Below are 25,611 nucleotides of genomic sequence, written 5' to 3' on the forward strand. Positions count from 1 at the left end.
TAGCTCAGGAAAGCTAATTTTCTGGCTCATAACTTGATCTCATTCAGAATTTTACATGCAATATAAAGCAATTTATCTCCTGCTTAGAATTGCTAGTAATTCATAAGGATAAAAAGCTATGACAATATAGTGATTTGGAGAGCACTTGTAAGATTATAAAACTTGAACTTGACTGTAGCATAATTTCCCAGTAAATGATGAATTTATATTCATATATTAATAAACTCTAGATTTATTGAAAGTAATGTCATCCTCAAAAAGAGACACAATCAAATAAATACTTTTATAGTTTGTTTTCAGTGAGCAAGAATTAGAACTTCCATTTGTGAGGTGAATATGTGGGAAGATTTCCTGCTTTTCTCCCAGTGATCAAAAGATGTTAAGATATTTGAGGCTTTCAAGCTTTGCATTAAATCAGTTTCATTTTATAAATATACTTCATAAATTACAAATTATTTAATTTCTATAAATGAGCTGCATTTGCTTTACTGGCTTAGCAGAAAATATTAACATTATTTACAGAGAAAATGCTACTTGTGCCCACCAATGGGTGTATAATTAGTTAAATTACTGGTATTCCTTATACAGATACAGGTATACAGGACCCCACTTTACGAAACTAGAGCGTTCGGATGGAACTTTTTGTAAGCCGAAATTACGCAAAGCGAAGCAGGGATTATCATCGATTTCTATGTGAACTATCTTTGTGCGTTCCCAGACCCACCAAATCATACCAAATATACACATAAAAACCTAAAATAACACTAACATATAGGAAAAGGAGTGATAATGATAAATACATAGCCTATATAAAGGTGAAATAATGTAGTTTCACTTACCAGAATTGGGAAGACAGTGAGTTTTGACAGCCTTACCAGCCACCCTGTGACCGCCCCACCAGCTGCGCTGACTGCCTGCCCTGTGATCGCCAGCTGTGCACTGACCACCCTGCCGGTTTCTCTGTGACAGCTTGGGCCGAAATGGCATATTTACTGTGCTGTGTGTCTTAATTTTTTTTAATTAAAATTTTAAAAAATTCCACCGGCTCCTTTTTCGTAAAAGCGAATGTTCATAATTTGAGTATTTGTAAAGCGGGGTATACCTGTACTTGTCTCACAGCTATTTGATCTTACTAATTCTAGGACTACTAGTGATGCCTATTAATACCAAAGAATATGATGAGCTGGACAGTGTACACTGCAATAACATAGTTATTGTAAACACTGTGTAAACCATAATTCATGAAATGTTATAGTAATGCCTTTTTCTGGTACTGAGCAACCTTAGCATTTTTTTTTATATATTGTATTTCTAAATTACTTTTTTTCTTTTTCCTTTATTAATGTATTTTTGTTCTTCATTTCCAGTGACATGTTTGCATGATCTGCAGCATGGCTTTCCAGCATTGACCATTCATTTGCATGACTTGAATGTGGATGCATAATTTATTAACTTGCTGCTTGTTTCCTAACCTTCCTATGCTATTGATGCAATAGCCCCAGTGTTCCATTTGTAAACTTGGACACATTATGAGGAAGAATTGGGTAGCACACTATCCCTCATTGGAACCTGCTGTCAGACTAAGGTATTTTGTCTCAGCTAACAATTGAAATGCATTTGGGCATGTTGAATACAAGTTCAAGTAGGCACATGTTCATGTTGCTTCATGTCCATTATTTTGTACTGTATTGGCAATCGGAGCTGAAAGATAATTGGCATTAAAAGTTGGAATATTTTAAATTGAATAGGGTCCTGTTCAGTTAGGCAAAGTCATACAAATGGTTTTTTTTCCAGCTGATGAATGTACTGCCTAAAGTGGAACCAGTACTATTCCACAATGATATTACTCACCTTCAGCTCTAAAATACTAAACTTCTGTAGTGAATGTACTTCAGGTACCACTTTGTGCCATTTGCAAAGCTGTTATTCAGTGGTCAAACATCGACCATGGGGTCACCACAATAAAGCTTATTTAGATTTATAGATTTCAGGACATCAAACACCTCAGTTTGTATGCATACTGTTAGTTCTAATGCATTTAGTTTTTTTATCCTGTTTTAGTGCCATGTTCCTATTTACCCAATTATTTTCTGCTATGACTACTTGATTGGGAGGGGGTGGGGGGGTGGGGGAAGCCACAGTGCAAAATTTAAGGCTTTGCACATCAGTATTATTGTATTTATTTACCATTTTGTATTTTGACACCGTGTTTCAGGAAAACCTGTCTTTGTGTCCAAAAACATTTGTATCATTAGTTATGTATATTGTCACAATGTTTTCTGCTTTGACCCCATTGGGTGGCTGGCAATCTACAAGCTGCTTATATAAATTATGTAAATACAATAAATCAACAGAACTGAATTACATCTTCAGGAAATATTCAAAGTGAACTGTAAGATATTGATTCTTTCCACAAAGCATCTTTGAATGGATAATGCATTGCAAATAAATGTACAGTTCCGTATATTGTAAATAAAAATCTGTCAAGTATTCATGTTAATTTTTTTTAATACCTATTAAGTATGAAACAAAGTTAATGTCATATTCAAATGCTGGCATCACAAACAACATAATTCATTAAGGTGAAACAGGAACATTGACAATAATTTCTTCCCCCAGTACTAATCCAATGAATAAATAGTTCCACTGCATTTACTATAAAGCACTGGACTTTAGCTGCCTTTGTCACTGCTAGGAGAAGGTATCACTACGTTTTTGGTAATATAGATGATGTATTCTATTTCAAATTTGCCTTGGTGTTGCTAAACAATTCGATATTCTAATTATGAGGGGAAAACTTGTCAAAACCCAGCTACTGAGGTTTTTCCACTCTACGTTTGTTGATTAAGAAGGAAGGTTAAGAACCAGACCAAAGATGAGGTACAAAGCACATGTACACTTCGGAGAACGAGGGAACTGGGGAAATTACTTAAATACATATATTCAAGTCAGAATCAAGGTGATGCTATGTGCTTCCACCCCTTGACTGGTACAGTCCCGGCTCTAGCTACCTAACCTCGAAACTCACCCCAACCCAGTACGAAAGTTGATATTTGCCACAAGAATTCAAAGGAGACTGAATAAAGGGGCATATGGCCCTTGATAGTTCTGCAACCAGTATTGGGGGGCAATCACTCAGGGCAGGCTGAGACCCATTGGCTGTTGTAACCAATGGCTTGAAGCCAAGTGCAGGGGTCAGCCTGGGTGATTCACCTGGGCCAATGGGATGATAGTCAGGGCTAAGTCCGGGCAGGCTGTCTGGACTACAGCACCTGGTGATTTAGGTGGACCAATCGCAAGGGTCACCTTCTTGATGTCTTGGCGCGAGTCTTGACCTTGATTGGCATGCAATGTGTCCTCCAAATAGGAGCGCAGCAGCGCCACCCTGTGGTGGCTACAGCCACTCTATTACAGTACTCTCTAAAATTTGGCTATTGGGAACAACAAAAGCTTGGTACTTGCTAGTAAATATCTCCAAGTTAACTGCATAAATGTCAGCAGACTTTGGCACATATGGATACGGGCACATAACTGGTTTGTATCAGTTTGGGACTTTGTCTTCCCTAAAGGAAAGCTCTAGTCATGCTTCAGCTAGCACTTTGAGTTCAGTGGGCACAGCGGGCTGCTCTGATGTAATATGAATAGAGTACTGGTACATCATAAATTTGCTGAAAATTTCTGTCAAACTGTGGGAGTATCTTCAGGACTGCAGCAATTCAAGCTGACTCAGCACCTTAAATAGGGATAGTTAACATTGCCTTAAAATAAATGAAAACATCAGATGCAGCATCTTTGAAAATTGACATGCCATGTCTAGATTTCAATGGTTTATTTATCTAAAGCCACCTTGAGCACCAGTGTGAATGTCAATCAAATCACAAAACCAAAATGAAATCTTTCAACAGGTCAGTCACTATAGCAACTACTATCTTGGTGGCCACGTGGACTCTTTACTGTGATGCATTCGAATAAATTCTTAAAGTTCAGATGCGTTTTAACTTGTTTATTAGTAAACACAAAAGGACTCAACGTGGTAACAATCAGTCTCTTCGGTAATGTGTAAGGGTCAACAGAAAATATCAGAGCCTCACTCACCCACCATCTGTTCCATCATTACAGTCAACGGGGGGCTAATGAACTGCTCCAACCATGTGCAACCCTCGCACATGTGCCAACACCCAGTCCATAGTGCATGCACACTGGAAGCTATCAATTGCACACAGCCTCCGGACACCTGCAACTGAACCATTATGTCTCAAATAATAATAACACAATTATAAATAATAAAATACAGTAAATTCCAATTTTATATAGATTTTCTTTCTTCATAGGCCAGAGGTTACCAGCACATAGCCTTGAAAAGAGTGATCTTTACCACCAATCTGGACCAGTAAAGTCTGTAGTCTGTGTAGAGGGCAAAGGGCAAGGTCCAAAATAAACAACAAAAATAAAGTCAGCCAGTTTTTGGGTTTCTTCCACTCACAGCATTATATAAGGAAATTTGAATTCCACTAACAGACCTGTAGCCCTTTCATGATATCATGTTATATTTTAGCAGGTTTGTCAAGAAACTGTTTCAAGAACACGATCTCCATTTGCATTCCCAAAGCATATTGGAATATTCATTGTGTTTCTGCAGGTTGAAGTTACCAGACACATGAAATCCATTTGATCCATCAATGTCATCATAAATCAGCTTTGATTTCTCAGCATTGTTCTGGCCTGTTGCTTCAGCCCCCCCCCCAGAATTTTGGATCCATTGCAAGACCAATCCCATAACGTAAATACTGTAGGTTGCTGGAGTGTTGTACATAGAGCTGCAACTCCTTTGCACTTTATAGTCAAAAATGATTGGATATTCCCAGCATATCCAATATTTTTCTGAGCGCCAGCAAAAAAACAAACCGAACTTAGTTAAAGAAAACTTGAGGACATGCCACAGACAGTTCCCTTTATGTCTGAGATAAAGGGGAATTCCACACCAGGAACAGTCTCATTGGCACAATAGTAAACAATTCAGGTTGGATCAGGAATAGTTCTGTAAGCATCAAGCATGGGGTGCACAATATTCACCTTTTCATATTTTTCAGCATTTTTGGCTGCATTGGCAGACAAGGTTCAAATAACTACATAATCTTAACTCCTCCATTCTATTAATCCTTTCTTTAAAATAATTTTTATTGATTATCAGAAAAACAAACAAAGCAGTAAATCAATTGCAATGATACCTTTGCAGATTTCAAATAATATGATACAGCAATACTACTTAATTTTAAATCCAATAAATGGTATTACATACAATATTGTAAGAGGTAAGTAAGAAAAAATGAAAAAAATTTCAAACCCACAACAATCAAGGTTAAAATTCATATTGGAAGTTATGATAAATCCAAACAAGCAGCTCGGGGGGGGGGGGGGGGGGGTCCAAACAAGCACATCCAGTGATATTCATCATCCTACCTAATTAGTCAAATTTTGGAAGGGAGTTATAAATGGACCCCAAGTCTTATCCAAAGAAATCTTGATTTTCGTGACATTATGCCTAGTTTTTTTCAGATATAAAAAGGACATAATATCTCAATCATTGATTATGTTTAGTTGGGAACTCATCATTCCATTTTAACAGAATTGCTCTTCTTGCTAATAAAATGGAGAATGTTATAACCTGTCTTTGATTAGAAGATAAAATACTTACATCTTTAGAAAAACCAAATAGTACAATTAAAATACAATTAAATAGTACAATCTAAAGTGATCCTAAATAGACAATAGGAGCTGGAGTAGGCCCTTCGGCCCGTCGAGCCAGCACCACCATTTTACAGATCATGGCTGATCACTACTATCAGTACCCCTTTCCAGCCTTATCCCCATAACCTTTAACTCCTTTGTCCACTAGAGTCTTGATTGGAAAAAGTTCTAAAAATGTTGATCCAATATTTTTGAAAATTAGGGCAAGTCCAAAATTATGTAACAAAAAGGCATTGAACATTTTACATTTGTCACAAAGTGAACTAATATCAGAATAAATCTGAGCAAGTTTGACTTTGGAGAAATGTACACGAAGTAGCTCTTTGAATTGAATAAGACTATGCCCAGTGCACCATAATGAATCATAAATCAGGCCTACAATTGAAGTTCATTCTTCTTTTGAGAGAGATATTCGGATCATTCTCCCATTCATTTTTAATTCCACTTAAAAAAATTACTTTCATATTCAATAGTTTATAACATAAAGCAGATATCATGCCTTTATCAGTAAATGTAACTCGAAGAGTTCATTGATAAAATTTGAGTCAGGAAGAGTAGTAACTGATGAAAGCTTAGAGCGAACGAAATGTTTGATAGTATCTGAAATAATGTCTAAAAATGTGGTGGCATAAAAAGATCTTTATAACCATCAAAACATAAAAAATTCCATTCTTGAAAACCGGCATCTAAAATAGCTGGTTGAAATAAATAACTAGATATTATAGGACTTGTAACTATAAATCCCAAGACTGAAAAATTTTCTGAATTGATTCCAGATTTTAAATCTACGAGTCATTATTAAGGTGTCAATTTTTGAATAGAGATAAGATGACCCAAATACAGTCCATAGGGAGGTATTTTTGAAGGATTTCATCTTCATCTCAATCCAATTAGGATATTCATCTGTCTTTTTACATTGCACCAATAGTAACATATTTGTGTTTATAGCCCAGTAGTAAAAACAGAAATTAGGTAGGGCTAATCCCCATGATTTCTAGTGTTCTGAAGATACATTTTATTCAATCTAGGTTTCTTGTCTTGCCATATACATGACATAATAATTGAAAATATCTCATAGTCATTGCTTAGGTGTTGCTGGGAATTCATCTTTCCATTTTAACAGAATTGCTTAGTTATAATTAAGAATTTTTAAAATCTTTTTAAAGACACTTTTGGTCAACTAAACCTAATCAATTCTTACAGGATGGTCTCATTGACTATGACTTGGTCATATTTGGTCAAAATGAATATTCTACAAAAAAATTATACCTCTCAATCACTGCCAATATTTATTCACAAGTCCTTTTTTGACCATTTTGACTCAATTATTTTGTTATATATACACTGAACTGTTCAGTTCCACCTCCCTGGAGAAAGATCACTTTGTAGTTTTCAGCAATTTCTAGTAGTTCTTGCAGGTCGTTTTCTGCAGTGTTGACAATTTTGATGAAGTCTGCTGATCTATGGCTCATTTCCAGAACACTAAACCAAGCCCTCTATAATCGAACAGCCCTATCTGTGCTTCTGAATCCTGGTGAATAAACATAACCTCCTTCAAAGAGAACTTAACAGGAAGGGTCTTTCGATCTCGGATCACTCTTCCAAGCTCAATAACTGACCACAATTGGGCAACTGCTGCCTCAATAGGTTTATCAATAACAGATTCCCTTACTTCTCGCAGCATGAGGTAGTGAATGCTTTGTGTATCCTTATTTTCTCCAGAGGATGGATCAACCAAGTGTCTTACCTTCTGGTCCATGAGTTCAGTGGTAATCGGCACATGTCGAATAAAACAGCAAAGTTTCTAAAGCTCTCACAATTTTCAGTACTCTTTTAACCTTCTATGATTCATTCGCACATACCATTTCATGAGCGTGTCCTCAAATTTGACTAGTCTGGGCACTACAGTGTAGAGTCTGTATGGTTCCATTTTTGCTTTGAAAAATTGGATCAGGATTGTGTAAATGAAAGCATCCACTTATCCATGATGTTGTCACTGTCCTCAAATGTACTTTAATTGAAAAGAAATTGAATACCCTCTTCCTTCTGCAATTTCTGAATATTCTGAATAAGGAATCTTGTATGCATTGTATCAAGGTAGGATGACGTCCTTGAGAACATCTCTCACTCCTTTAAACTGCAAATTTGCTGCTCTTACAGCAGGGGAATTAATAAGGTACAGCCTCAATGCATCTGCACATGGGTGTTAACAATGTGAATTGGATCTGGGTAATTCTTACTTTTGCTCATTTTGGCTATTATTCAGTAACAGGTAACCAGCAGTTCTATAACTGTCCTCAAACGCATCTGCAAAATGATGCAGTTGAGCAGATGTCACTGTTCCAAAGTTTGTAGCATTGAAGCATCTGTCAACCTTAAAGTCTTCCAGATCCAGAATCCAACACATCCATTCCTGTAATTTTGTTTGTCAAATCATTTGAAAAACTCAGTAAATGATGTTTCAATTGAATTCATCTCCCTTAAGACTTCCTGTTTTCCTTTTGTTACTTTCTCTAGCTCTGTCTAGGCTTCTTCATTCTTTTTGTCATAGACCTTCACACTTGAAAACCGATTTTAGCAAATTCATCAACAATCCTTTTTCATCTCTGCACTCGGCTTCTGCTTCCATTCCAGTTGTACCTTCCTGGACAGCAAGCTCTTGTTTTTACCACTCAAATTGCAGCATCCATGTCTTTCTGGCTGCATTTTAAAACTTCAACAACAGCAACTTTAGCAGGAGGAGTAGATGTAAAACTGGCTATTGGATCATTGAGACTAGATTGCACATCGTGATTAGGATCAGGAAGAACAGATCCATCTTCAAGATCCATAATACTTCTAGTTGTTGGAACTTCCAGATCAGACTTTGTGTCCAAGGGATTAACCAACACCTTCATAGGACTTTCCTTTAAAGATAATCTAATGCAATAATGGCCAACAACTAGCTTGGCAGATTTTGAGACTTTTGAACAGCTGGTCATCTCTTGAAAGTTCTTGGTCGTCACTGAGGCCCTCAGAAAAGTCAGTCCTGAACTGCTTTTCTCACAGCTCATCAGATTTCACAACTGATATCCTGTTGACACCTGTCACAGTGGTCCTGAACTTTATCATTTTTTTCCTCTAATGGTTTATTAATTGTCCAACCAAGCATGGTTTTGACAGCGTAAGGTCTGTCTCCAACATTCTGTATTACACTTAGTGGTTCCAGAGCCTTTGGTAAATCTGAACCAATCAGCAACTCTAGTTCAGAGCCAATTTCAGGTAGAGGAACATTCCTTAGATTAATCCATTGATCAATATTGTTTTGATGTGGGGTTTACCTTGTGCACAGGCTTAGTCTTCTGGGCGTATATGCCTGGAAGATCCAAAAAAAATGATTGCTGCTGCCCAGCAACCTCTAAACCTGAAACAATTCTGGTTTCAATAGAATCCTTGACCTTCACTGAAGATTAAGATTATTCGTTAGTCCCACTGGGAAAAATGATGCAGTGCTACCTGAGTCAAGAAATGCATAAGTCTGCACTGTTACATTCCCCTTCTTGGCCTTGACTCGTACAGGCACTATTGAGAGTTTGTAGCTGTCCTCACGGGCCCCAGTAAGACCACCTGTCTAAACAGAGGTTACAGCACTGTTTATGGGTGCTTCCTTTATTTCTGCTTGCTCTTTTTCCATTTCCTTCTTTCCTTGGTGGATGAGCACCATTCTGGGATGCTTTAAACCACATAGATTGTGGCTGAGTCTCTTCCTGCAGTTTTTGCTGATCTGTCCTATACAAAGATGGCCAAAACATTCCCTTTTCTTTTAAGAAAGCGATTTTCTCCCTATGTGCCTCCTTCTCCAAAGCACATCCATCTCCACAGAACAAACAGCTCTTCAGAGCAGTAAAACTCTCCTTTTCCTTAGTTCCTTTATTGCTTTTCTTATCTGCAACTGTCACAGTGGTGCCTTTTATTTTTGGATGAGGTTGTGTCTTGGACCTCCTAACATATTTGCTCACGGAATGTCTTTGAAACTCCAAAAACTGGATCTGTTGCAATCTTCACTTGCCTTTCAAGGAAATTCACCATTAAAGAGGTTAAAGGTAGCTCTTTGATTGTGTTTTGCCTGGAACTTACAGGCCTCTGTTTTCCATGTATCCCTCAGCCAGTAGGGAAAATTCCTTATGATGTCCAGCATATTAGCAGGCATGTTAACCTCATGTAGTTGATATATACCATGTCATTACAACATCCTCTTTGAAAGAGGTGTATGCCTATAGAGCCTTTGTCACCTGGTTTTATTGATGACCATGAAAGAGCCTTCTCCATATAAGCTGTAGCAATTTTATGCTCATTGCCAAAATGCCCCTATAGTAAAGACTTAGCCTTCATGAATCCTCTGTCTGAGGCCATATGTAGGCAACTCTTTACAAGTTCCCTATTGTGTACTGTTCCAGATAATAGAGACAATCTGGGGTTTTTGTTTTTACTTTCAATAATGTGTTCAAAGGATTCAGTGAACGCTTGGTACTGAAGGGGGTCACCATCAAGAACTTGAATTTCCTTCTCGGGGATGGAAGAAAGACACTGTAGCTGGATTAATATTGCAGTGATTTCATGTTGCCTTTCCATGGCTGAGAATTAGGTCTGTTCAGCATTGCTTGTAGCAGGTAATGTAGCTGAAGATGTCACATGTGCATGTTCACCTGGATTTCTGATGCTTGACTGAGTGTTAAGGGAGCTGTGGGGAGAGACTGGATTTGAGCTACACTCTGTCTGCGGTTGTTATTATTTGTTTGTGGATTGGTAATACCGTGCTTTTGGAGGATTTGTCCATGCGTATGCATGTCTTGTGTGTGGTACAAAAATGTTTTCCCTTTGAACTTTCTCAAAATATGATTCTGTACTATCACACACTTCAGATAAGTTACTTTGAACACCAGAATCCTTCGAGGTCATTAGTACCCTCACTTTAGCCCTAGTAGCAGCAATGTTTGCTTCCAGCTCGAGCTGCTTTTTTTTCCCTCCTGATCTGAGCCTCCTGGCTCCTTAGCTGCTCCTCCTGCTCTTCTAAAGCATATTTATCCTTAAGCAATTTTTGTCATACAAGAACAGCCTTTTCAGCCTTGGCCTTTATACATGTGTAAATGCAGTACTGGAAACTCTGGAGCTTGATCCAGTAGAACTTCATTTGCTTCTCCTGCTTCCAACATTTGACACACTCACCAGGTTGTATTTCATCCTGCATGTCAGATGTTGCCTTAATACTCGACTCTTACTCCAGTTGGAATTGCACATCATTTTCATCTTCATCCTCTTCACCACCATTTTGTGACACACCTTCAGCCATTTCCAAGTTGTTGATTTTAAATTCAGTTGATGTCTTGCGCAGTGATTTTAATTGCGCTTCATCAGCAGTGGTGGTGGCCATTTTACATCTCCATCTCTCCATCCCACTGAGCACCAAGCACAAGAGTCCCCAGTGGATAAGTGGCAGCACTTCCAAACTGTGTTCAAACTAAATACATAGAAGGAACCCAGAAAAGTAATTCTACTGCTTCTCATCGCTGCAATGCACTGCTGTCAACAAATAAATTTCCACCACAGCAGCAGTCAATATCTGCTGTGATTCTTGGCAAATGACTCTGCCAGCGTGTTCATACTGTTACGGAGTCCAGAGGACCCCAAAAACCAGCAGCATTAGATATGCACCACAACACAGGGTTACTTAAACAAAAGTAGTTTTTAATTATAATTTAACAAGAAAACAGAATTAAATTTTAACTTACTATCAACTTACTTAACCCACCCAACCTACTTAATTCCCCCTCTAATACTAAGCGCAGGTATGTGTAATGTAAATTTAACATTAGAAAAGTTCTTTGGATCACAGTCCAATCTCACTGGTTGCAAGCAATTCTTGTACTGTGCACAGAAGTTAGCATTAACAAAATTCACCAGTCTGACGCTTAACAGGCAAATGGTTACCACTCAGGAGGGTTCTTGCTGGTTTTCAGAGAGATTCCTTTTCCAGGATATCCACAACTGATTCCTTCTCAATCAGTCTTGCTGACAAAACTTGCCCCCTTCAGGGTTCTCCAGATGATCCACTTTCTTTCAGGTCACCTTTCAGATCGCCAGTATTCTCCTTTGACCCGACAGCCTTCCAAAGTTTGCCAGGTTTGTCCTTCTGGAACTGATTTCTGTCTCCTCTCTCTCTGTTTCACACCCTCCCTCTCTGAGAGCAAAACACTTCTCTTCTGCCTGCAAAGATCACATGCTCTCCCAGGCAAGCTGCTGTCAATACTTTATTGCCTCTGGCAAAAAGCATTCTGCAAAAGTCCTGCAAATATTCTGTTTTAAAATGTGTGTGTGCAAGCTGCTCTAACAATTCTTCCCAAACCACCTCTAAATACCCTTGTCACAATAGGATGTTCTGTTCTAGGATTAGAAGCCCTGGACCTCTCTGTGGCTGATGCTCAAATCAATGGAGGTGGATTGCTGTCAGCAGCCTGCACAAAACATTTCCAAAATGACTGTCATATTGGTTTCAGTATCGCTCCAAACCAGAGGGATGCTCCAACAATGTCCAATTCAATCCTTTAAAGTTTCAGTTGACTAAAATGTAGCGACTACTATCCATAAAGAAGCCACTCAGAGGTTAAGTGGCCCTTTACTGTGACATGGTCAAATAAATTCTTAAGTCCAGATGCATTTTAACTTGTTTATTAATGAACTAAAAAGGACCCATAATGTGGTAACAATCAGTCTCTTTGGCAATGTGTAACATCTAATGACCAACATATAATGGTCGAGGGGGGGCGTGGCAAGATGGTGTAGAGTTTAGACGTGTGATCTTGACCTCTCTGGCCGGACTTTTAAGTACCCAATTTTAACTCTTTGTTTTCAAGTTTAAACTCTTTAAATTTTAGTCTAAAGTATTAAGGAACTGTTAAGGCCATTAATGGTAAAAAGATTAAACCTCAAGTGCAGAAGAAATTACATTTTCGAAGTGCTGAAGATTTGGGGCCTAAACCACAAAGATTGCCTGTGGGAGCTGAAAAAATGTCTACTACTCACCAAGAGAAGGACAGCGCTGGAATTACCCGTTCTCAGGAGGAAGGTGCGTGTTCCCATGGAGTGGATCCCAATTCTGGCAGCCTGCCAGTTTTAACAGAGGGAGCACGCAGGAAGACGACTCCATTGCTTGAAACGCTTCAGGAAGTACTCCAACCTGAATATCTCGATCTCTTCTGTGAGTTTTTGAAACAACAGCGAGCTGCGGGGGGAAGACTAGCATCAACCCACGAGGAAGTTGGGGTGCCGTCGCTGGGAGTCCAAACCCGCAATAGAGCTGTTAAACTGCCTGTTGTTGAGTTGCAGCAGGAGCTGCAGTTACCTGGTTCTGCCACTACGTTAGAGAAAGCAGGGCTGAGCTTTTGTGAATTACAATGTAAACAGTTAAAAGCTGTCATCCAGCCTATGATGAATGAGATGGCTCAAAGGATAAGTTCAGAATTGAATACAGTTAAAGCACGTGTGGAAGCATCTTGTGAAGATTTTAAAAAATTTTAGTCTGCTTTTTTTGGAATGTAAACAACAAATGGTTTCTAATACAGAAAAGGTGTTGCAGGTTGAAAAATCCATTATAGAATTGCGAGCACGTAAGGAGTTAGAGAGGAAAATAGACTACTTGGAGAATCAAAGCAGAAGGAATAATGTGAAAATTGTTGGTTTGCCAGAAGATATGGAAGGACAAGATCCTCTTTGTTTTTTTAAAGACTGGATCCCACAAGTACTGGGGCAAGAATGTTTTTCTGGAGGCTTGGTATTGGAAAGAGCTCACAGAGCTTTAAGAAGAACACCTTTACCTGGTCAACCACCAAGACCTGTGATAATTCGATGTTTGAATTATCTGGACAGAGAACCAATACTTCGTCTAGCAGTGCAAAATGTGAGACAACGACAAACTCAGTTATTGATTCAGAATAGCAGAGTTTAAAATCCAGATTTAAGTCAAGAGGTCATTCAGCGTTGACGTCGATTAAATCCAGTTAAAGAAGTTTTGTGGCGTAAAGGCTATAAGTTTACTTTTCGCTACCCAGCAGTGTTGAAGGTGTTTTATGGAGACTTTCAATCTCGGTTTTTTGAGAATGATCGTGAAGCAATGATTTTTGCTGATTCATTGTCAGATGTAAGAGGACAAAGACATAGTCCACCAATGTCTCCTAAAGAAAAATCTGGTTGTTCTGGAAATGGAAGAAATGGCAGAAATGGTTGAAATGGGAATGGAAAGTCCAACTTCTTTTGAAATGGGGTCTCCGAGTTTGGAATCTCTTGGATGGATAGATCTTTCTTATTCTTATTTTATTTTTTATGTTATTATATTTTGATGTTATTCTTTGTTCAGTTGGGGAGGGAGAGATTTGCTCTAAGTTCTATTAGTCATCAGCCACTGGTGAGTGATCCACACCCAAATTTTGTTTAGGGATTACTACCTTTTGGAAGTTTTTTTGGGGGGGAGGGGTTTTCTTTTTTTAAATTTTTAAAATTTTTTATTTTATTTAGTCTTTAATTTGTGATTTTTTTCTCCTATTGGAGGGCCTATTTACGTTGATTTGAGTTTTTATATAACGATATTATTAGTTCTTAGTAATATTAGTAGATATGTCAAAGATGAGGTTTGCTACTTTTAATGTTTGAGGTTTAAACAGTCCGATTAAGCGTAAGCGCATTTTGGCGTATACGAAGAAAATGAAAATTGATGTTGCTTTTTTACAAGAAACACATCTCAAAAAAAGTATGAAATTGAAGAGGGATTGGGTAGGGCATGTATATTCTTCTTCATTTAATTCTAGGGCTAAAGGTGTAGCAATTTTGATACATAAGAATTTATCTTTTGAATTACAATCAATGGAGGAAAAGGCAGGATGTATTCTTAAATTAAATTTTTTAATTTTTAGTGAATTTTGGACTTTACTTAATATTTATGCCCCAAATGTGGATGATGAAACATTTATCTCTGATGCATTTTTATATCTGGGTCAGGCTAATGATAATGTTTTAGTTGGTGGTGATTTTAATTGTGTTTTGGAACCTTTATTAGATAAATCTCCGAAGAAAGTTAAGAAATCTAAAATGGCAGTTCAGGTTCAAGCGTTGATGAAAGATCTTAATTTAGTGGATATTTGGAGACGTCTTAACCCGACAAAGAAAGATTTCTCCTTTTATTCAACTAGACATGAATCGTTTTCAAGGATTGACTTTTTTTTTTAGTATCGGCACATTTACAGGGGAAAATACAACAAGCGGAATACAAAAGCAGGATGATTTCAGATCATTCTTTGTTATACTTTACATATGCAACCTCTGAGAAAATTCAAGTGGCCTATCGTTGGAGGTTTAATATAATGTTATTAAAAAATATGGAATTTATTGATATTTTGAAAAAAACAAATTAATCTCTTTTTGAAAGAAAATTCTAATTCTGTCCAAAGTAAGTTTGTATTATGGGACACTATGAAAGCTTATTTGAGAGGACAAATAATTAGTTACACTTCTAAAATAAAAAAGAATCAATTAAATCAGAGACTTGAATTAGAGAAACGGATTGATGAGTTAGAAAAGGAATTTCAGAAAGATGCTACAGAAGATCAGAAGATAGAATTGTCTAGGTTGAAACTGGAATATAATACTTTGCAATCTTATCAATTTGAACATATGATTAATAGGACTAAACAACAATATTATGAATGGGGAGAAAAAGCACATAAGGTATTGGCATGGCAATTAAAGAAAGAACAGGTTTCAAGGACTATTAATGCTGTTAGATGGAATTCGCTTATCACATAAACCTCGTGAGATTAATGATGAATCTTGTTCATTTTATAAAAAGCTATATACATCTGATGGAAAACAAGAAAATGGATCGATTGATTTTTTGTCTATCACAGTTGAAGATGCCGACATTAGAGGATGCAGATATATAGGAGTTGGAAGTACCATTTACTGATTCGGAAATTAAAATGGCTATGATGGAAATGCCAAACGGTAAATCGTCTAGTGATGATGGATTTTCAGTCGAATTTTATAAAATTTTTTATGATAATTTTTCTAGTGTTTGGAGATGTATTTCATCAGGTTGGAGAACATTATGAATTAACTGAGTCTTGTTCTAGTGCTTTAATTACAGTAATCCCAAAGAAAGAGATCCTTTGAAAGTATCCTCATATAGACCGATTTCATTGTTAAATGTAGATTATAAAATAGCTAAAATTTTAGCGAATAGATTGGCTAAATTTTTACCTAAGTTGATTCATAAGGATCAGACAGGTTTCATAAAGAATAGATATGCCTGATATTTTACGTGTGATTAGTTTGATTAATAGATTTCGACAATCTTCAGACCATCCGATGGTGATATCTTTAGATGCTGAAAAAGCATTTGATAGGGTTGAATGGAATTTTTTGTTTAAAGTTCTTAAGAAATTCAAGTTTGGTCCTTTTTTTATTGGTTGGATTAAGGCTCTATATAGTAAACCGGTAGCTAGAGTATTGATGAATGGTTTGATTTCGGAACCGTTTAAATTGACCCAATCCACTCATCAAGGTTGTCCTTTATCACCAGCTTTGTTTGCGTTAGTGATCGAACCTTTGGCACAGTTGATAAGACAAAATACAGATACAAGGTATGAAATTTTTATTTGAGGAATATAAGATTAATCTATTTGCCAATGATGTATTGGTGTATCTAACAAATCTACCTCAATCATTTTTACACTTGAAGGAGTGTTTGATACAATATGGATGTCTTTTTGGATATAAAGTTAATTGAGGAAAAAGTGAAATATTACCGGTAAGTGAAGGAATTATTCAGCTTATAAGAATATTCTTAATTTGAAATGGACAGATCAAATTAAGTATTTGGGTATAATTTTGGATGTTAATTATCAATCTTTATATAAATTAAACTATGTTCTGTTAATAAAAAAATTTAAACTGATCTGATTAAATGGAAAGATTTACCTATTAATTTATTGGGTAGGATAAATACAATTAAGATGAATATTTTTCCACGTATGCAATATTTCTTTCAATCTTTTCCGTATTTACTTGTAGTATTTTTTTTTCGAGATTTGAATAAAATGGTTAGGGAGTTTTTATGGAGAGGTAAATTTTCAAGAGTAGCCTTGAATAAATTAACCTGGAAATATGAATTAGGGGGATTACGTTTACCACATTTTCAAAATTATTATGAGGCAGCCCAAGTTAAATTTATTAGTTCCTTGATGGATTTGGAATGGCCCCCTAGTTGGGCCAAAATTGAGATGGCAAATATTTCTGAATTTGAAATACATCATTTTTTTTGTTTAGATGGAATGTTAATTTGTTACAGCAACATAATGTGCCTATATTAAAACATTTAATCAAGTTATGGACAAAGAAAAAGAAAATGATAGGTTCTAGGGGTGAATTATCGGGTTTGACTCCATTGTATAATAATCAACTTATTTCTTTCTCAATACATAATTGAAGTTTATTACATTAGAGATTTAAAGGTGTGGAAAATCTGGAAGATTGTTTTAAAGAAGGTAAATTTTTATCTTTTGACCAGATGAGGGACAGTTATGGTATTGATAAGAACTCTGTTTCTTTATTATCAAATTCGATCTTTGGTAAAACATGTTTGGTAGAGATATGATTTTACCTGAAATGACTAAATTTGAGACTTTTCTTATGAAGGTACCAGAGAAGGATTATATTTCATTTATGTATCAAATATTACAGGATGGTATTGATAAAAAGGGTTGGGATAAATCCAAAAGTAAATGGGAAGTGGATATTGGTTTTATTTTTTCCGAGGATGATTGGTTAGATATTTGTTATGATAGTGTAACTAGACTGATAAATGCATGTTATGCAATGATTAATTATCATTTTTTACATCAGTTATATTTAACACCTGAAAAACTAAAAAAGTATGGTTTTCATGAATCAGATTTGTGTTTTAGATGTGGTAACTCTGTTGGAACCTTTTTCCATGCGGTTTGGTCATGTACATACATATATATATTATATATAATACACACACACACACACACACACACACACACACACACACACACACACACACACACACACACACACACACACACACACACACACACACACACACACACACACACACACACACAATCTTTTTGGAAGAAAATTCAATTGTTTTTAGAATACCTGCATAAGATTAAAATACCTTTAGATCCGACAGTATTTTTATTGGGTAGTTTGCAACCTCTGAATGGTTTGGGGTTAGATAAATTTCAACTTACTTTTGTATATTTAGCTTTATCTGTAGTGAAAAAATGTATTGCTAGTGGAAAGACATGAATATGATTGATATTAACAGATGGCATAATGAGAGGAAATATTGTTTAATAATGGAAAAAATTACATATGTTTCACGTGATAACTATAGTTTATTAATAAGTGGTGGTTATATTCAGAATATTTACATTTTGATTTACATTGATTAGATCTTAACATGTATACTTAATTTTTTTTCTTTTCTTTATGGCTCTCCTTAGGAGAGTTGGCGGAATGGGGTGGGGGGGTCTTTTTTTTTCTTCTTTTCTTTTTATTTATATATATATATATATATATATATATATAAAAATATATATATATAAAACATAACATTCTTGTTTATGGTTCATTGTGGTATATGTTATTTACTATCTGTATTTTGAACGAATAAATAAAGTAAAAAAAAACATGTAATAGTCAACAGAAAATATCAGAGCCTCACTTACCCACCATCTATTCCACTATTACAGTCAACGCAGGCTAACTGCTCCAACCACGTGCAACACCTCTCCCCCCCACCCCCCCCCCCCCCCCCCCCCAGTCCATAGCACATGCGCATTGAAAGATAGCAAACTCAGGACACCGCTGATGCCCACAACCGAACCAACAACAGTAAACAACAAGCCTTTGGCTCTTACACTCAAATTGAAATGATTGATAACAGTGAATTTATTGAAAAACAAGTTAATCATTTAGTGATTATAGGTTTTTAAGATGATTTCCACATTGCAATTCCACAGGCAGAAATAGCTCCTGCAAACTTCTTAGTGATTCAACTCTAGGCCACCACTAAAAAGTTTGTGATGGCAAGATTAAAGTGAAACTCAAGACAATTGATGCAAATATATAATACAATAATCAGAAGCCCAGAATTCAAGCAGAAAGAGGCATCACTTATTGTCTGTGCTGAAAAATAATGTCAGAATGAAAACAGAATGACAACATGAATATACAATGTAGGTGATGAAAGTGAGACTATGACTATATCCTTTAACATTTTAGTTAATTCATGTCATTAATTTTTTAATACATTTATAAATTTCAAATTGAGCACCATTTTAACTATATTAATCCAGATATTTAGTGGTCACCACAAATGAGAATGATCCCCTTTTGAATGAAATTGCAAAACTGCTGCATTCAGAACCAGCACATAACATTTTTTTTGTGTGTACTATTACGAGCCCAGAGGACCCATAAATCCAGCAGCAATAGGTATTCACCAAGACAAATGGTTACTGAAACAGAGGTTGCTTTTAATTATCTATAAACATGAAAACAGAATCACATTTTAACTTGACTCTTGACTTACTTAACCCCCTTCTAATTCTAAGCACATGTGTATGTAATGTAAGTTCAGAAAAGTTCTTTGGTTCACAGTCCAATCTCACTTTTCATTCCTCCAAGTTCACTGGTTGCAGACAATTCTTATACTGTGCACAGAATTTAACTTTTATGAAGTTTACCAGGCTTTGGTGCTTGAAAGGTAAATGGTTACCTCTCAGGAAGGTTCTTGTCAGTTTTCAGAGAGAGATTTGTTGTTCTAGGACATCCACAACTGATGTATTTTCATCAGCCACTCCAGTGTCTTGCTGACGAAACTTCCTCCTTCAGGGTTCTCCAGATGATAACCTCTTCCTTTCAGGTCACCACAGAGTTCCTTTTTGCTTCATTTATTCCAAGTGAAACATTAGTCAATCCTCTCCTCTTGCATGAACCACAAGGGCTTTGACCAGGCCATCTTACAAATGGACTTTCCCTAAGCTTGCCAGCTTGTCCTGTTCCAGTCCCAGCTGCTGTCTGCCACACTGTACAATTGATCTGTCTCTCTCTCTGAGAGGAAGGCTATTTGACTCTCTCTGCTTGCAAAACCACATGACCCTCTTAGAACAGCAAGCTCTCTTCCAGACAGCAGCAGCTCCGACATGCTCTTTCATTTGTTGCCTTTTGTAAACAACAATCCATTAGTGCAGTCTCTTGAGCACTATTCAAAGCTCTTGCAAATGCCCTGAGGCCCCAATATGTCTAGCAAAGCTCCAGTATTTCATACAAGATCTGTTTTAAAGTGTTTGCATGTGACCTACTCTAACAAACCTTTTCCAATTTATCTCCCAAGAACATATCTATATATTCTGTCACAGTGCCACCAAATATAGTAGAATATTTCACTTTGTTTATTATACTTCAAGATCCAGAAGAAATCATTCTTGCTACAGGTTAAACTTTGTTGCTCATATCCCAAAATATTTATATTCTTTCAATTTTTAAATAGAAGGCAATGTCACAAAGCTTCTGTTGACTCAACATGGATGTAGCTTTGTGCCTTTTGACAATATGGGTTAACCTATGAAAATAAATTGATTGGCAAGATATTGGACTTAATTGGGTTTTTTTTATTGAAAATGGCCAGTTGTGCTTTATAATGAACAAAATCTTGTGAAATATTACAATTAATAGTGCCATTAATTGCAGGGATGTGAAAAAAACACAGTACAGTAACTCAAAAAAATAAGTAATTTTATTCCCTTACTGAAAAATAGATCAATTTTGGGGTCATTATTAAGTGGAAGATTCAAGGAACAGATAGTTAAAATATATACAAGTCTACCATAATCAATTCCCACAATCCAGTCTGAACACAGTCTTTGCAAACAATATCTAACATTTTCAATTTTAAAATGTAAACAATATGATAACTAACTACAAGTATGGTCCATCTGCCAAATCCAGCATTTGGTCAATACAACTGACCACACCACAAAGAATCATGGAAGTCCACTTAAAATAATTCCCCTCATGAGCATGTCTGTCTACATAGCCTGTGCATGGCCAAATTGAGGCCACCCACAACCAGATGATATTAACATTAACCTCTAATTTCTATTAACCTCCTCTCCAGGCTCTCTCCTTCTTCATCCTTCTTTCCTTCAGTTCCCCAGTCCTTCCCTCTCCCCCATCACTTGCCAGTATTTATTCTCCTATACTACTCTCTCATCTGTTTTCACCTATGATCGCAGCTGCTAGCCGGCATTCCTCTCCCTGCCCCTTCCTCCTCTCCCCACATTTTATTTGGGCACCAGCCTGTTTTTGCTTATACCTGATGAAGGGCCCAGGCCCAAAATGTTGGTTACCCTTTAATTCCTATGGATTCTGCATGACCCGCTGAGTTTCTGCAGCACGTTTGTGAATTGCAGAGATGGTGGGTTCATCTACAACTAAGTTTTAGATCACATTATAGACTTCATTTTACATTCCCCCCTCCCCCAATCTTTCACCTCAGTTGACAGAGTTAGTTGCACAAAACTCCTTCAGTACTGCACAGCAACAGCTTTCATCATCTCAACTCTCCAAAGCTGGACTTGATCCCACATCTATTTGTCTCAGCATGGCCATTGTTAAATTGAGCAAAATAAAACCTCATCAAATAATAATGTCTGGCATATTTAATCAAATGTTTCTCAACTCCTGTACAAACCAATAAAAAAACCTAAGGAATTTTCTTCATTAAACATAAAAATACTAAAAATCACAAAGACTAATCTAAGTCATCAATCAAATTAAAAGCAAAATGCTAAGTATGTGGAATTTTCTGCCACAAGCAGGAGAATCCATAATTTTTAAACTTTGATATTTTTGTGAAAGAGGAGCCTACAGGATCTCAGACACAAACAAGAGAGTGGAATCAAACTTTGGTTTCTCACTGGGATACACTAACAATTCAAGTCAAATGTTTTCACAAAGGACACACCATTCTATAATCATAAAAACAGTCTTTTTTAGTAGTATGAATGATCAACAGCTAATTAGCAACTCACTTTACAATAACATGAAATACATTAATAGTTGTAGAAGTGAAGGAAATTCAATTGTACCATTCAAAAGGGAACAGGGAAGGTATTCAAAAGGAAAGAACTGCAGGGCCATGGGTAAGAGGCCAAGAGAGTTGGACCCAGGCTCAAGGTAGCTCTTGTACCACAGGAGGGGGCTATTTGGCTTGTCATCATTGTGACCATACAAAAATCATCTAATTGTTTTGCCATATAGATCATCCGTTTTTGTCCATTTCATGCCAGCAAAGACAAACTTCAATAACTGCTGAGAACATTTCTGAATTATAAAACAGCAAAAAAGTGATGTCGATTTTGTTTGCATCAATTCAATAATTTTCCTTTAAAGTATTTTTTGGAAAACAAAACAAGCAAATTCAGTCCAATATTAATTTTTATGATGACATTTTTAACATTCTTTTCTGATCCATTGCTGTGAACATGATGCAAACTGCTGCTGTTACAAGTGTGTGCATTCCTTCATAAAGCAATTTTGGAGAGAAAACACTCCAGATAAAAAGGTGATAACGTAGAGAGGTAATTAGAATAATGTAAACTGATGCTGGTATTGCCCGTAACAGAATAAAGCAGTAACAGCTGTGTCCCACGGCAGAAGAATACCTGCCAAAAAAAATTACACAAATGTTCAATATCTGAAACAGAACGGATTTAATTGAATTATTGACACAGTTAATAAAGATTAAACATCTGAGATCTTGTAATAAAATAAACTAAAACGGCTTCTTGTTTTATAATAAGCTTTTGTTTTCCTTTAGCGGCAGGAAAAAAACACAACTTGGATTCTAAATTCTAAAATACACTAAAGAACAGAAATATCTAAGTCTCCTTTTCATAATGATGCATCCTCAATTTGTTCCATCAGTGAATTCAAAAATGTCAATTTCAAATCAAAGAGCATAGTGAATGGAACTTTTACTCAATATTAAGTAAAAGTGTGAAAACATTTACAATTAAACTGAAGGCCTTGATAGCTCTGTAAAGTCCAGCAAGACATTAAAAAAAGCATCAGAGTCCAACTACAGTCACTTCTGCTCTGTACAGCTCCAGCCACCGATTTTCCCTTCATCAAGATTCTACTCAATAAGTGATGATCGATATTGAAAATATTTAACAAGTAGATAATGAATGCCATCCATATAGAGCAAAGGTCTTCTTTCATTAGTGACCTTAAAGGAAATCTTTCTATGAAACTCTCAATAAATAGAATACTGTTGGTACTGAAGTAAATGCATCATATGATGGAAAAATGGCACCACAAAGATGGTACTTTATAAATACACATTTAAGTTAAACTAAATTTAAATTAACTAAAATTATTACCAACAGTATGTACACTTCTATTTACAAATGAAAGCCAAGTCAAAAGAGGAAAGGAAGTTTATTTCTCTGAAAAACAATTGAGTCATTACCTGCTTCTTTCTGAGCTCATGTAACAGGTTAGGTGCACAGCCCACAGGAGAGGGCCTACGTAAGTGGAAAATATTGTAAGGAAGATTGCGGGTAGCTCAACGTAGTCCTCAAAACCCACAAAACCAGCTGATATATCCACAGTTGCAATACTATTTGAATTTCCCTGTAGAGAATTAAGATTTTAATTTTAGAAAATTAGACTTCTAAGTCTCAACTTCATTGTAAAACCATGGCATTTATCCCTATCATGAACCACCATGGTGTTTATCATAAACACAAAACAAGTATTATAAAAATTGAAATGATACTTGTCTACATACAGTAAAAGTCTCATTATTTGGAATTCAAATAACCAGCAGTCTCAAGCAATTGGCAAAAAAATAATTGAAAATAAATAGGTTGAAAATAGAAGTTTAAAATTGGCACCCACTAGCAGTTAGTTCGCCAATCACGCAACATGCAATCTCAAGCAACCGGCATATTCGCTTATCCAGCATCTACAATCCCCATAGGTGCTGGATACCAGAGGTTTTACTGTATTTCCAAAATTAAATACAATATTACAGGCAAAAGAACAATAGGAACATAGACCTGTCAATTCCAAAATTCAACAAAAAGGAAAATAAAAATTATTGAGGGGCAGGATTTATGATTATTTGGAGCAGCATAGTCTTACTAGGAAATAGCTTTGAGGGCAGGTCACGGCTCAGAAACCTAAATGAGTTTCTTTGAGGAAATGACAAAACAGATTGATGAAGGTAGAGTAGTGGATGTGATGTGCTGTGATTTTAGTAAGACATTTGACAAGGTTTCCCACAGTAGGTTCATCCAGGAAGTCAAAAGGCATGGGATCCACTTGATTGTGGTTCTCCTTGTGGACAAGGCTGGAGTGCAAAAGTCTTCACATCTCAAAGCTTAAATCTTCAAAATATAATTTCAGGTCAGGACATCTCACTGATCAGCAGGAGGAAATTACTCAGTGAAATTAGTTTCATATTTTCAAAATGAAATTCTTTGGTGGTGGACAATAGTTCGATGTATTCTGCTAACTTTGCATCCTACAATCATGTTCATGTTGTAGAAATATAGAAAATCAAGGCTTAATCCAATTAAAGTTCAGAATTAATAAGATAGTTTTAAAAAAAAATCAGATACCTGAAAATAAAAGGAGGCCTGGCCAAACCAGTAATAGATGATAGTAATTTGTGCTGCATCATAACCCAATGTCCTCCAAATAAATCTGGTCAAAATGATTTGAACCACAAGGATGAACAATAACACTGGCAAGTTGTGAGGGCGAAGGAGCAATGCAGCCAAGAGTACAAGTCCATTGTATATTTCCCAGAGTCCCCTACTGTTTGTCACACTGTCAGAAGAAACTCCAGATTTCAAAAGGTCTTTAACTCCCGTGAAAAGTATGCCAAGGATAAATACGTAAACAAACCGTGCTTCAATAATTCCCCTAACAAAAAAGGAATACAAATAAATGGTTATATTTTTTACGTACTATACACAATAGGAGTGCTATATTCCCTCTTTACACAATTGAGAATAAAAATGATGACAGATTGAAATCTCCCATCCTGCTCATTTTGATTTATGTTCTGTTTTTGATCAGATGGATAGCAAACATGTATAAAACCAGAATTAACGTATTTCTTTTTATATTTAAAGAAGTGCAAGAAATCATAGGGGGTGCCTCATTATCCAATGTAGTAAAGATGCCCTCCTATGGTTAAAAGATTCTTTACTTACTCAGACCCAGAGAGTTTGGTGAAGATGGACTGAGCTCAAACATGCAATAAAGAATTAGCAAAGGAATTTTTTTTTTAAAAATCAAGTCCTTAGGGCATCAGCATGGAAGAGCAAAATCTCCAGCTATCCATCCAACCAGCATCCCTCTCCCACTAGAACCTTGGTTTGTCAGGTAATCAGGGCACAGTAAAAAGAATCCTGGCCTATATTAGTAATTCGTAGACAAGAATATCCCATCCTTTTAACTAAACACAAATTGCTTTGAGTAATGAGGTAACTTCCATGTCTCTATACATTTTCCCTTAAGTATTTGGAAAGAAACAACATTTTAAGTGCCCAAAATGCTGCTGTTAACAAATTGCATACCACCACAAAGCAGTTTTATTGGATGGAATGCCGAATAATCAAAAATGCTCCAAAAAATAAATTCAAAAGTGGTTTTCAGCAGATTGATCCCTTCTGCCTCTTTCCATAGATAATAGTTCTAAGACTCCATAAGGAGAGCAACAAA

General features: G+C 36.3%; 2 protein-coding genes across 18 annotated transcripts in view; one reads left to right on the forward strand and one right to left on the reverse strand.

The window, feature by feature from the left end:
* Positions 1-25,611, forward strand: part of hook3 (hook microtubule-tethering protein 3) — a 149,358-nt gene that overhangs the window by 121,350 nt on the left and 2,397 nt on the right. For 2 of the 8 annotated variants that reach the window (XM_069925891.1, XM_069925888.1), the window contains exon 23: positions 1,368-2,490. The exons of 2 other annotated variants lie outside the window; for them this stretch is intronic. Coding sequence is in view for 3 of the 6 variants with exons in the window: in XM_069925888.1 (XP_069781989.1) it covers positions 1,368-1,383 (16 nt within the window). In the remaining 3 variants the exon portion in view is untranslated. Of the gene's footprint in view, positions 1-588; positions 2,491-16,354; positions 16,416-16,513; positions 16,583-25,611 lie in introns of those variants that run through there. 4 more of the 8 variants (XM_069925886.1, XM_069925885.1, XM_069925893.1 and 1 more) reach the window with 4 other exon arrangements.
* The window catches only part of pigg (phosphatidylinositol glycan anchor biosynthesis class G (EMM blood group)), a 172,313-nt gene that overhangs the window by 8,181 nt on the left and 138,521 nt on the right, over positions 1-25,611 (reverse strand). For 5 of the 10 annotated variants that reach the window (XM_069925878.1, XM_069925874.1, XM_069925873.1 and 2 more), the window contains 3 exons: positions 24,501-24,807; positions 23,345-23,508; positions 18,733-22,535 (listed from right to left, as the gene is read on the reverse strand). In XM_069925878.1, the coding sequence (XP_069781979.1) occupies positions 22,310-22,535; positions 23,345-23,508; positions 24,501-24,807 (697 nt within the window). In that variant the 3' untranslated portion in view covers positions 18,733-22,309. Of the gene's footprint in view, positions 1-18,732; positions 22,536-23,344; positions 23,509-24,500; positions 24,808-25,611 lie in introns of those variants that run through there. The other 5 variants (XM_069925876.1, XR_011353936.1, XR_011353937.1 and 2 more) reach the window with 5 other exon arrangements.

This window comes from Narcine bancroftii, chromosome 3 (assembly GCF_036971445.1).
Source record: "Narcine bancroftii isolate sNarBan1 chromosome 3, sNarBan1.hap1, whole genome shotgun sequence".
Lineage (NCBI taxonomy): Eukaryota > Metazoa > Chordata > Chondrichthyes > Torpediniformes > Narcinidae > Narcine > Narcine bancroftii.